The following is a 13,070-nucleotide window of genomic DNA, read 5'->3' as shown; positions in this document are numbered from 1 at the left end:
GAAATAGATTAAAAAAATATATATATAAGTTTTAAGTTCTCATATGACCTCTTCCATGTACATTTTTAAGTCTCTGGATAACTATAATTAAATGGGTAGGATTTTTCTATAAAATTCTTGAAATATACCCATCATTTCCAGTGTGTCTCTTTGTGAAGATTACCGCTAAAAGAAAAAAAATTAGTGGTAGAATAGCTAATAGAGGAGTCTAAGCTAAGGTAACTGAAGGTTCTTTACTCTTGAAGCTTTGAACACCAAGAATGCTTGTGTTATTCAACATAAGAATTCGTAGCTCCACATCCCACAATATTACTAAATCTTAGATTTTTTTTTTTTTAAGTAGGTCATAAAAGATCTGGGAAGTCTTTCCTTTGCACAATCAATCTGACTCACTAGTATTATACCAGCAGTATTAGGTACTCAGAACCTAAAAAAGTTAATTCTTCTCTGCCAACTGATAAATATGAGGTCATTTTTTGCAGGTCATGGTAGTTGCACTTGAAATGACATTTCTCAGATAAAGGAGAGCGGGGGAAGGAATCTCATGTACAAATAATGTCTTTGATATCTGGAGAGACAAATCACATTTCTGAAACCCAGGAGACTTGGAATGCTAATATCTCTGTCACACAGACACAGTGGAAACATACATGCAAGGTGAAGTGACGAAATTACCGAGGCAAGCATGATGAGTCAGCACCGCCAAGTTTCTGGACATGTCTTTTATCCACACTCTAAAATAACTGTATTAACACCCAAAAACTGCTGATGTGAAATTGTGAAGAAGTGGAGATAAAAAAAAAATTTTTATTGAAATCCCTCCCCTCTCCTCCCTACAATGAAAGAGGTTACCAAGGGTCCTAGAACAGAAAAATGGTAGAATGGTACACATTTTTTTTAGGGGAATGGGAGTCTGATAAATGTGGATTGCAAAGTGGAAAACTTATCTGAAGATGCTTACTTTAAACACAAGCAGAGTACGAAAAAAAATATATACACATATATATATATGTACTAGAACAAAACGCAGGATTGCAAGGAGGGTGGGACTCATCTATTCACGGCCGGTCCCCTCCTTCCCTTCCTATTTCTCATGCCTCCAGGATTTCTTGTCCCCATTTTAATACCAATGATACCCTGATTTTATTTATTTGCCTCCTTTGTCACTTTACTTAGATTTCTCTCAACCCTCACTTCTTCCTGAATGTGTGTCTGTGTGTGAATAATATTTATACATATAAAGACTTTAGAGAGATTGCAGGTTTGGTTCCAGGTCACTGCAATAGAGTGAATATTGTGATCGAGCAAGTCAAATGAATTTTGGAGTCTCCTAGTACATATAAAAGTTATGTTTACCCTATACTGTCGTCTATTAAGTGCACAATCGAATTATTTCTTTAAAATGTACATATAAAAAAAACAAAAAAAGTACATATTTTACGTGTAAAATGCTATTTGCTTAAGAAAAAAAAAAAAAAAAAACACTAACCATCATCTGAGCTTTCAGTCATAATCATTTTGCTGGTGGAGGATCTTGCTTTGATATTGACGGCTGCTGACTGACCAGGGTGGTGGCTGCTGAATGCTGGGGTGGCTGGGCCATTTTTTTTTTTTTTTAAAGATTTATTTATTTTTTTACTTGACAGAGAGAGAGATCAGAAGTAGGCAGAGATCTAGGCAGAGAGGAGGAAGCAGGCTCCCTGCTGAGCAGAGAGCCCGATGTGGGGCTCGATCCTAGGACCCCGAGATCATGACCTGAGCCAAAGGCAGAGGCTTATTAACCCACTGAGCCACCCAGGTGCCCCTGGGGCAATGTTTTGAAATAAGATGACAATGGTATTTGGTAGCATTTTGCCCATGATAGAACTTCTTTCCAGATTGGACTCAACCCTCTCAAACCCTGCTGCTATTTTATCAATCAAATTTACGGAATGCTCTAACTTCTTTGTTGTCATTTTAACCAACCTTCACAGCATCTTCACCAGCAGTAGCTTCCATCTCAGGAAGCCGCTTTCTTTGCTCATGCATAAAAAGCAACTCATCTGTTCTAGATTTATCATGAGATTGTAGCAATTCAGTCCCTTCTTCAGGCTCTACTTCTAATTCTGGTTCTCTTAGTGTTCCCACCCCATCTGCAGTTACTGCCTCCACTGAAGCCTTGAACCCCTCAAAGTCATCCTTGAGAGTTGGAATCAGCTTCTTCCAATCTCCTGCTTATGTTGATACTTTGACCTCTTCCTATGAATCACGAATGTTCTTCGTGGCATCTAGCTTGCAACGGTGGGCTTAGAAAATTCAGTAAAGCACGCCGTTAACAGATGTGCTGTCATCCAGACCTTGTTGTTCATGCCATTCACAGAGCACAGGTGGAGCAGATTCGGTCTAACGCTCAAGGGCTCTAGGATTTTCAGAATGAGCACCGGCTTCAACTTAAAGTCATCAGCTACATTAGCCTCTGACAAGAGAGTCAGCCCATCCCTTGAAGCTTTGAAGCCAAACATTATCAACATTGAAACCTGCTGTGTATGTAGCAAGGCCACCTTCATGAATTTTCTTAGCTGGAGCTTCTGGATGGAGCTACTTGCTGCATCTTCTCCATCAGCCCACGCCACTTCGCCTCACACTCTTCCATTAGGAAGACAGCTTCTTCCCTAAAACCTCATGAACCAATCTCTGCCAGCTTCCAGCTTTTCTTCTGCATCTTCCTCACCTCTCTGAGCCTTCACGGAACTGAAGAGAATTAGGGCCTTGCTCTAGATTAGGCTTTGGCTTAAGGCAATGTTGTGGCTCGTTTGATCTTCTATCCAGACCGCTCCAACTCTCTCCACAACAGCAATAAGAGTGTTTTGCTTTCTTAGCATCCATGTGTTCACTGGAGTAGCACCTTTAATTTCCTTTAAGAATTTCTCCTTTGCACTCACAACTTGGCTAACTGTTTGGGGCAAAAGGCCTAGGTTTCAGCCTATCCGAGCTTTCGACATGTCTATCTCACTAAGGTTTCTTCTAGCTTTTGATTTAATGTGTGACTCTTCCTTTCACTTGAACACTTAAAGGCCAATATAGGGTTATTCACCGGCCGAATCTCAATATTGTTGTGTCTCAGAGAACAGGGAAGCCTGAGCAGAGGGAGAAAGATGGGGGTAGGTGTGGGACGGCTGGTCAGTGGAGCAGTCAGAACACACACACGTTCACTGATTACGTTCACTATCGTATGCGGGCACAGTCTGTGGCGCCCCAAAACAATTACAATAGTAACAGCAAAGATCATGGATCATGATCACAAATGTAACAATAAGGAAAAAGCCTGAATTATCACGAGAATTACCCAAATATGAGACAGGCACACAAGGTAAGCAACTGCTACTGTAAAAATAACACAACATTGTGTGACATAGATTGCCGTAGACCTTCAATTTGTAAAAAACAAAAACAAATAAACAAAAAAACCCCCACGGGATCTTTGAAGCTTACAAAAGCAGAGCACAACAGAGTGAGGCATGCCTGTACATACACACAGATACAGATACGTGCATGCCGTGTGTACAGATGCTGGCACGCGCGCACACGCACACACACACGCACACACTTGCACACACGTAGACATTCCTGTTAATCTCATGAGTTGCACCCAATACTTTCGTTACTTACAGTAATGCTCAAATTGTCCTGGGATTGGACCAGCAGGGGCCCCTTCTAGCTAAATCTTGAATCTTTTGAGACACTCCCTTAATTGTGTAATTCCTTACTTTCTGGTCCCAAAAGGAGTCTGATACTTTTTCTGTCCCAGTCCTAGAAGCAATGATTTTTCCCCCCCTAGAAGCCCTTCTTCCTTTTAGTGGAGTGTAGTATTTAGAAACCAAAATCTGGTCACAGTGTGCCACAGTTAAAGGGGTGTCACTACTTCTGTGTTCTTGGCAGACAGAAAAACTACACAGATGTATATATATGTACACAAAGATAGGTGGGGTTTTCCTTTACATACATACATTTCTATGTGTCGCTATACTAAAAAACTCACATGTTCACACCAACAAGTATAACCCCAAACCAATACTCCAGTTTCTTTCTAGCCTATCCCTTCCCAATTTGGAAAATTTGCTTATTTATTTGACAGAGAGAGAGAGAGAACGTGCATGAGCACACACAGGCAGGGGGAGAGGCAGAGGGAGAGGAAGACAGAGAATCTCAAGCAGACTGAAGCAGGCTCCCTGCTCACCCTGAGATCATGGCCTGAGCCAAAATCAAGAATCAGGAGCCTAACTAAACCACCCAGGCACCCCTCCCTTCCTGATTTGACACATTTCTTTCCAGAGAGTGAGAACTCCAGCTCCCATTATTCTCAATCTATTTACTTACTTGTTCAATGAACACATCTGCTCCATATAATCAATCTCCCAAACACTTCAGCCGCCTCTTCTGCGAGCTGCCTCTCTACCCTCCCCACCCCCCATCATCCCCACTTTGCCTGCTGCAGACCTTGCCGCGGAGTACCTACCACCTCCCTTACTGCCCGACTTTCTCAGATGCATACGACTCTGCACTGGGGAGGGAGGAGAATGATTTTACCATTTTAGGTAAATTATGAATAAGAGTGAAAATTGCATTTTTTATTTTTTTATAAAGATTTTATTTATTTATTTGAGAGAGAGAGCATGGGGGGGTGGTGGTCAGAGGAAAAGGCAGACTTCCCGTGGAGCAGGGAACCGGACAGGACTCAGTCCCAGGACCCTGGGACCATGACCTCAGCCAAAGGCAGACATTTAAGCAACTGAGCCACCAGGTATCCCTACATTTTTTAAAATTTGAATATAAATAATAGAATGGCTAGAAACTCACAATCTCCAATTCTAAGTTCCAGGTAAATATTATCATCAAATAATAATAATGTTAGACTGGAAACAGTACAGTAAGTGACCCGTAGAGTGTTTACTCTGTGGCTGGCACAACTGAAAATACTTTTTGGTGCTTTAAATCTTCAAAATAACCTATAAGATAGTCTGTGTTATCCATTGTCAATAAAAAGGAAAAGGAAATTCCTTTCCTAGCATGCTTTCCTAAATATATTTCCAAGTAAACCAGTCTTAAATTAAGGCTTATAAATTAAATATATTATTACATCACCTCTTTGGGAGGAGGATTCAATTTGAGGACCAGGCCGGAAATCAGACACATTTGAGTATGTCTAGAAACCTGGTGAGTCAGGCTTAACATAGGTTCACTCCCATAGTAAGGGGAAAAGGAAGACGTGAGAGAGAAGGAGCTTTACACAGTGTTATACCCAGAAATAAAGCTTCCAAGGCAGAGGGAAAAGGCTGATTCCAAGCACAGATAGCCATTTTAAGTTTTCCCATCCTCGCCCCATGACCTCATTCAGAGAGGAAAGGAAGGCAAAGTATAATTAAAAATAGAAAAAAAGGAGAGTTCCTTGGTGGCTCAGTGGTTAAGGATCTGCCTTTGGCTCAGATCATGATCCCAGGGTCCTGGCATCGAGCCCTGCAGTGGGCTCCCTGCTCAGTGAGAAAAGAAACTTTCGGGGCACCTGGGTGGCTCAGTGGGTTAAAGCCTCTGCCTTCGGCTCAGGTCATGATCCCAGGGTCCTGGGATCGAGTCCCGCATCAGGCTCTCTGCTCGGCAGGGAGCCTGCTTCCTCCTCTCTCTCTGCCTGCCTCTCTGCCTGCTTGTGATCTCTGTCTGTCAGATAAATAAATAAAATCTTTAATACAAAAAAGGTTTCATGAACAGCTGTAAACCATGAGGGTGGGTTCCATGCAGCCCTGCTTTAGTAACCTTGCAAAATAACATAACAGAAAAGCGGTAAGGCCCTACACACACACACACACCCTCACTGTAATCCCCATATTCCCCTCAAACGTCCCCATGCAGAGGGAGGTGGCAGAAAAAGGAACAGCAGGCAACAGACCCCAGGTGAAAAGGTAATAGAGTCTAAATCCCATGTAAGATACCTTCTATGGGGATGAGGGAAACACAGTTTAGAACTGGTAAGAGGAGATTCACCCATGGGGCCTAAATCTTTGTTTCTACAATTGAAGGGACTCTTGTGTTACCCACAAATTGCTGAGGTCTGGGCAATACATTCCCCAGCTCCTATGTTAACAGGCCCCAGACATGCGGTGAGAGACCCATTTATATCCCAGCACAGAATCTGAAACCAACCACCATGGTAACTTGGAAGGAGTCCACCCAAGTTCCAATGCTGGACCTGACCCAAAAGCAGTAGGACAGCAGGAAGTTACTGTCCTCAGTGTCCTCATCTGTAAAATATGAATGACAAAATCTACATCATAGGACTTCTATGAAGACGAAATGTGCAAATTCCAAATAAAGCACACGGGTAATGGCTGGTCCACAGTAACAAAATAAATGTAGATGACATTACTACTACATACTACGATGACTATTACAATGTCACCATAAAGTAACAGTTATTCCCTGTCAAAGGATAAAGGAAAATCTTCAATATCAGACTAACAGTTAATTGTTGTAAAGCTGATTGTAAGTGAAAGTATACTTTTAAAAATTTTTTCAGAATATAAAAACGAATCCACAACATTATAAAATAGGAAGAGAGAAGGAGCATAAACAGTCCTGCCTTGGGGGCAGAAAGAAAATGTTTAAAAGCGATTAAAAGTGACCATAAATCTATCCCTCAGAAATAAGCACTTTCATATTTTTACACAATCACTTCCAATCCCTTAAAAAAAAAAAAAGTAATTTATTGTTTTAGTGTTCTACTTTTCTCACAACACTGTAGCAAAAATATTTGGGCATATTCTTAAAATCTTAACTATTCTTAGGCTCTTCTGGGGATTCTTCATGAATTCTAAGATTTCTCAAATTATATTTCCTTCTAGGAAGAATTCTATTCTAGTGTCTCTTTCCCCACATTCTTCTGGGGATAAAGATAACAAAAGTTTAAATTTAGTTTTTTAAAATATACTTCAATTTTGATGCAACTTATATTTTTCTTGAAAATCTATTTTCTAAAAGCCATCTTGCGGTTTTGCTTTTCATGTTTTACTCTGGATTATGGAAAGTCGAAGAGGAATAAATTGCTTTCAAAAAAACAAAAGAGGTGTTACCATTTTTACAACAGAAAAGGTGAAACCAGATGGGGAAAACTAGGTTGTTTTCATTTTTAAGTAACTTTTACCTTTTTTCTGATTTTATAAAAGGATCTTGCTGTTTTTTACTACAAATACTTAAAAGTTGACCAAAATTATCCATATCTTTAGAGCGCACAGATAGTTAACGTTAAGATTTTAATATTTGGGTCTACTTCCTTAATAGATAAATATACACTGCATAAAAAAAAGACATATAACTGGGATTTTTGTAATTTGTAGTTTTCTATCGCCAGCCTTTTCCCTTTATTACACTAAAGGTTGGTATCATCAGGGAATGAGCAAAATGGCCAAGAAATGACCAAAGCACAGCAACACTCGGGTACAGTGGGCGGGTACCACGGAAGGAGTGGCCCACGTTTCAAAGGTGTTGGCGTTTCTGAAGGGAAAAGAATGAACTAGGAACAAACAGAAACAGCAGAGACACCTGGACCAGGTGTTCTCAGAACTGCAGGTGAGGTGGAAAGAGAAGGCTCTGGATGAAAGCGTTCTGGGAGCAGCAACAGACACAGAATAAAAGAGGTGAGTATTTAGAGAAGAGTTCTTAGGGCCGTTTACTGATGAGGACCCTTGAATTGCAGAGGATACAGAGATGTTTTCCAGCCAACCATTCTTTGCCCATTTCTCTATGGGAAATGACTGTTATCAAAGGTAAGTTAACTTCAGAATGTCGTAAGGATATTAACCAAGTTATTTTCCAAACCATTTTAAGGGATAGCTTATTTTTAGGTTTTGCTTCTAAAACTTCATGACAGAGCATTGCTCATTTACACTGAAATATTTAATCTCTCAAAATCATTCTGGTGTAAATAAGGTAACCATATCCCTTGTACTACACAGGAGTGTTACAGACTACGTCCATCCACAAGCAAGCTGTGCAGGGATAGTTTCATGGAAGCACCTGGGAGACACGATGTACCCCACCCCTCACCCCAGACACCGAGGCAGAGCCAGCTTTGTGGGCACATAGCTTGTGTAACAACACAGGACCTTGTGCTCAGAAAGTCACATGCTTGGTTTAACACTCTGCTGTTACAGTCTTGAAATTCCTCATTTTTAAATAAGGACCCTGCCTTCCCATTTACACTGGCCTCAAAAATTATGGAACCCATTCTGCCTGAAGGTTCTCATCCAGGCCAGCCCTGCATTTGACAGATGACATCCAGACAGGAGAAGTAAATTTCCACAAGTTATACAGCCAGGTGGTAGAGGAAAAAAAAATCGAGAGTATAATTAATCTTCTAAACCAACTATACTGCGTTCTTTCTACAAAACTGCATTCCATTCTCTGCAAAAGTACTCTGAACAATCGCAGCAACATTAGACTATTCTACTACCTACAGAGACAATTTTAAAATTAGAACTAATCCATACATACAGATAAATTTTGACGTTTTTTTAGAATTCTGTTCCACTATAGTCACTGATAGTGGGGGGTGTGAGTGGGGGTGGATATTCTTTTAGTTATTTAACCCAGCTCAACATCCAAATAATCTCCAAATACAAAATGATACTTGAATTACCAAAAGAGAGAGAGAGAAAGAGATTGATCTACACTCCCAAATGTAGGGAACTAAACAAAAACTTAGAACCAAAATCTACACAAAACCATTCTTCCTCAGTCTCTATGATAAGATTAAATTCAAAGTCAGGCCCAGAGTCCCATCCTTCATATGTCTTTCAGGATGAGCTAGAATGAGCTTGTCCCAAAACTCACTTACTTTTTTTTTCTCTAATGAGGTCTAACATTATACTAAACATAACCTGAAAAGAATTTCAATGAGGACACTTTCAAAGTCAACTTAAGTGCTGAGAGGAAAAACATCCACCACCTCCTGATCAATATCATCTATGTTATACTATTTGATACTGCTCTCCTAAATCATAAACCAACAGGAACCATGAACTCAATACATTAGTGAGTATGCATAAACACAGGGAAGAAATTCCTCTTGAACCAGATGCCTACTTGGGATTAAAAGCCAAGTAAGATATGCAGGTAATAGAAATGAGATCATAATAACTGAAATGCCTTACATGTAAAGTGGAGTGTTCCTTTGTTTGTTTTCTCCACGAAAGACTGAGAGTTATATAACTAAGTTTACCCTTACAACTATCCCTATAGAAGGCAATATGGTGACAGTAACACTGCTTTAGGACATATTTTAAAAGTTATTAAGAGAGTAGACCCTAAAATTTCTCATCACAAGAGAAGAATTCTTCTGCAGCTCTATGAAGTGGTAAACATAAACTAAACTCACTGTGGTAATCATTTTGCAATAGGTATGTCACATCAATACACTGTACAACTGAAACATATACATGTATATGTATGTATATGAATTCATCTCAATAAAACTGGAAAAAATAATAAAAATAAATTATGGGACTCCTGATTAAAAACGTATACCTAATGACTTACCTGAAAGTTAGACAAGAAAAACACATTAAAACAAATCTTAAAACAAATTCACTATCTTAAAAAAAAAGAGCCACCAGGTGGCAGAATTCCTGAGCCTCACCTAATTGAAGAGCAGTTTGTTACACTGAGAACTGACCAGAAGGTGGCAACGTAGCCTTAGTTTCTCGACACCAACAGCTCAGCCTGGTCTTAGCTTAAGGCTTTTCATATAGCAAAATGAGAACACACATCTCAAACATCCTCTTATACTAGAAAGCTTTCATTTCCTTACATTCTGAATGTTGATCTGTAGTTCCATCTTGTAGTGATTGAAGTCTTTGGCAAGTTCATGGCCCTGATGATAGAAAGTAAACATTCCCTGAAAAAATGACAGCATCTAAGACAAAGGGAAAAAAAAAATGACATTAGCACAAACAAAAAACTCAGGGTGGAGGTAAAAAAAGAATAGAAACTTCTACTGGAAGTAAGATAATTTAAAAGTCACTGGAATTCAACTAAATCTAACTACATATTATTTATTAATTTGTCCTTTTACAAAATGAAAGGTTTGTGATTTTTCCTTAAAAATCAGAGCCATTAGATAGCTTTGAGAATACAGTGTTCTGGAGAAATGGAGTTCTATATCACCCATTTGTTCTTTCAGTCAAGAGAATCTCTACATTCATTAATAATTGAAATCTTATCACCATAGGTCAATATAATCTATAATGAAATTGAAATCACAGAAACGAAGAGCTAGAGGCTCTCTCCAGTGGCATTCAGCGCAGTGCGACTTCTCTCTGGTGTCTATGGACCTTCAGAGACTGGGGCAGAGACGGGTAGAAACAGGGTGATCATTAAGCTCTGAGTTCTGACCTACCCCTCTTGATTAAAGGGCACCTGCCTCTGCCCAACATGTGAGTGAATTTAAAGTGAGAAAAAGTGATTTGGGGTCAGAATTAGGGAAATTTTGAAATTCAATTTCCTCCTAATGTCGTGTTACACAAGTTAGGAATCTGGGACTCTAATGTCAAGTGGCCAGTAGGGGTCAATCCCCAACTTCAGCTCTGTTATGAGACCTTGAGCAAATTACTGAAACTTTCTGTACTTCTATTTCCTTATTTGCTTAGTGGGATCATAAAAATTGTCTCCTTATGGAGTTAGTATGTGGAATAAACACATGAGCATGGTGAAGTATTAGAACAACGACTTGAACAATGAGCACTGTAAATGCTCAATAAATGCAGGTCTTCATTAGTATTTCACATAAAAGAAAGCTTTATGGAGATGAATTTGTCTGTTTAAAATAGGTTAATTCTAGGGGTGTGTGGGTGGCTCAGTCACTTAAGTGTCAGCCTTCAGCTCAGGTCATGATCCCAGACTCCTGGGATTGAGTCCTGCATCTGGCTCCCTGTTTGGCAGGGAGCCTGCTTCTCCTTTCCCTCCCAGCTTCATGCTCTGTCTCCTATCTCTGTCGATATCTCTGTTTCTCTTGATTAAATAAAATCTTAAATAAAGAAATAAAGTTAATTCTATTATCTAACTAGACCACTGCTTCTATGAATGCCGATTTTAAGTTTATCATTAGTGGTTGGTTTTTTTGCTTCTCAAAATCACACATGGAATGAATAATTGTATGGGATGTAAATTCTATCTCAGTAAAGCTTTTTTTAAAAATCATGGGCAGGGGCGCCTGGGTGGCTCAGTGAGTTAAAGCCTCTGCCTTCAGCTCAGTTCAGGATCCCAGGATCCTGGGATCGAGCCCTGCATCGGGCTCTCTCTCAGGAGGGAGCCTGCTTCTTCCTCTCTCTCTGCCTGCCTCTCTGTCTATTGTGATCTCTCTCTGTCAAATAAATTAAAAAGAAAAATAAAATCTTAAAAAAAAAAAGAAAAAGAAAAAATCATAGGCAATAGCACCTACATTAAAATTAATCTTGAGAATCATGAATTCCAGTGTTTCTTGGGTTTTTTTCACTAAAACCCACAGTATGAATTACACTTTACATATATTCATGTGTCCATACACATTATACACACACACACACATACACACAAAAAAATACATATATATAAAGAACTGAAGCTATTAGAACACATCCATATAAAGCACAAACAGAAATCACATGTCTGTACACAGGTCTATAGATTAGCCAGAGTAACTGACAAAATAGTTTCAAATGCTTCGCCTGCTGGTTCTTAATTTAGGTTGCCATAACTTACTTGGGTTAGAAATAATTTGTTACTGATAATTGTTCAAAGTACCAAAATTTGGACTGGTGTGCTTGCTTCCGAACAAAGTCGAGCAAAGGAAAGATTATCCATCGAAACACCACTGTCTCTCCCAACCTGACATTTATGTCGCAGGACTTTTCTTTAAAGGGCGGACCTACAATAGGGTGGCCGAAATTGCACCTGACTGCCGAGTCCTTGAGAAATAATATTCCCTACATGTTGCTGTGCCAGTAAGGCTGAGAACCACGAATTTGTAAGGTGATTCCTTGACTCATGGTGATGTGTTCACCCTTTTTAATTTATGATGCTTTGCGCTTCACGCGTATGCACAATGGCCCCCAGCAATGGTAAAATCGATCCAGGAAGAAAAATGTTTCTATTATATCACAAAAATCTAACAATGGAATAACCTTCTGTGATACTTACAGGCTCCACAAACTCAAACTTCTTTCTTTCCTGGATTTCCTGAAGCTTACATACATATTCAAGAGACAGTTCATAAAAGTGCTGCCGATTCTGCTCCACTTGGATATCTGCCTGTGGTAAAGCAACAGAGGCTGGTTAAATCAGAGATGGTGAGGAATGAAACTCTTGATCAGAGGTTTACAACGCTCTAAGCCCCATGCCAAATATGGCCCCCAGCCTGTTTTCCTACATAAAGTTGTACTGGAACATAGTCACAGCTACTGGTTCATATCTCTTCCATGGCTACTTTCCTGTTGGAGCAGCCAAACTGAGTAGCTGCAACAGGAACCTGACTGCCTACAAAAAAAAAAAGTAATTTTTACTATCTAACTCTGTAGAAAAAGTTTGCCGGCGCCTGCCCTTTATGAGATTGACCCCAAGGATTGAACATCAAATAGTATGGCTCTTCATGAAAAACTCACCCCAACCCCAACTGATACCCAAGGTTGAACCCTACACGCACAGTCAAAATCCCATAACCATTATTTCCATTGACAAACCCTCTAAGAATACAGTTGACTTGGGAAATCTAGTCACCTCAGGACTCATGACTGAAGGCAGGCAGTGAGGAAGTGGCAGCTAGGGTACCATGTCAAGAATCTGGTTCTCAAATACCATATGATCTAGTAATTCCACTTCTGGGTATTAACCCAAAGGAAGTAAGAACACTACTTTGAGAAGACTGACTTACTGCAGCATTAGTTACATTAGCCAAGACAGGAAGCAGTCCAAGTATCCACTGACAGATGAATGGATAAAGATGTGGTACATATACATACTATGGAATATTATTCAGCCACAAAAAAAAGAGTGAGATTTGCAGGGGGGGG

General features: G+C 39.7%; 1 protein-coding gene across 1 annotated transcript in view; it reads right to left on the bottom strand.

Annotated features, from left to right (window-relative positions):
- Positions 1–13,070, bottom strand: part of ARHGAP10 (Rho GTPase activating protein 10) — a 319,494-nt gene that overhangs the window by 186,902 nt on the left and 119,522 nt on the right. The window contains exons 6-7 of the mRNA XM_032330629.1: positions 12,202–12,312; positions 9,836–9,940 (exon numbers count right to left, since the gene is read on the bottom strand). Coding sequence (XP_032186520.1) covers positions 9,836–9,940; positions 12,202–12,312 — 216 coding nt within the window. The remainder of the gene's footprint in view (positions 1–9,835; positions 9,941–12,201; positions 12,313–13,070) is intronic.

This window comes from Mustela erminea, chromosome 2 (assembly GCF_009829155.1).
Source record: "Mustela erminea isolate mMusErm1 chromosome 2, mMusErm1.Pri, whole genome shotgun sequence".
NCBI lineage: Eukaryota > Metazoa > Chordata > Mammalia > Carnivora > Mustelidae > Mustela > Mustela erminea.
The sequence above is the reverse complement of the archived record's forward strand: the minus strand, read 5'-3'. Positions and strand labels throughout refer to the sequence as shown.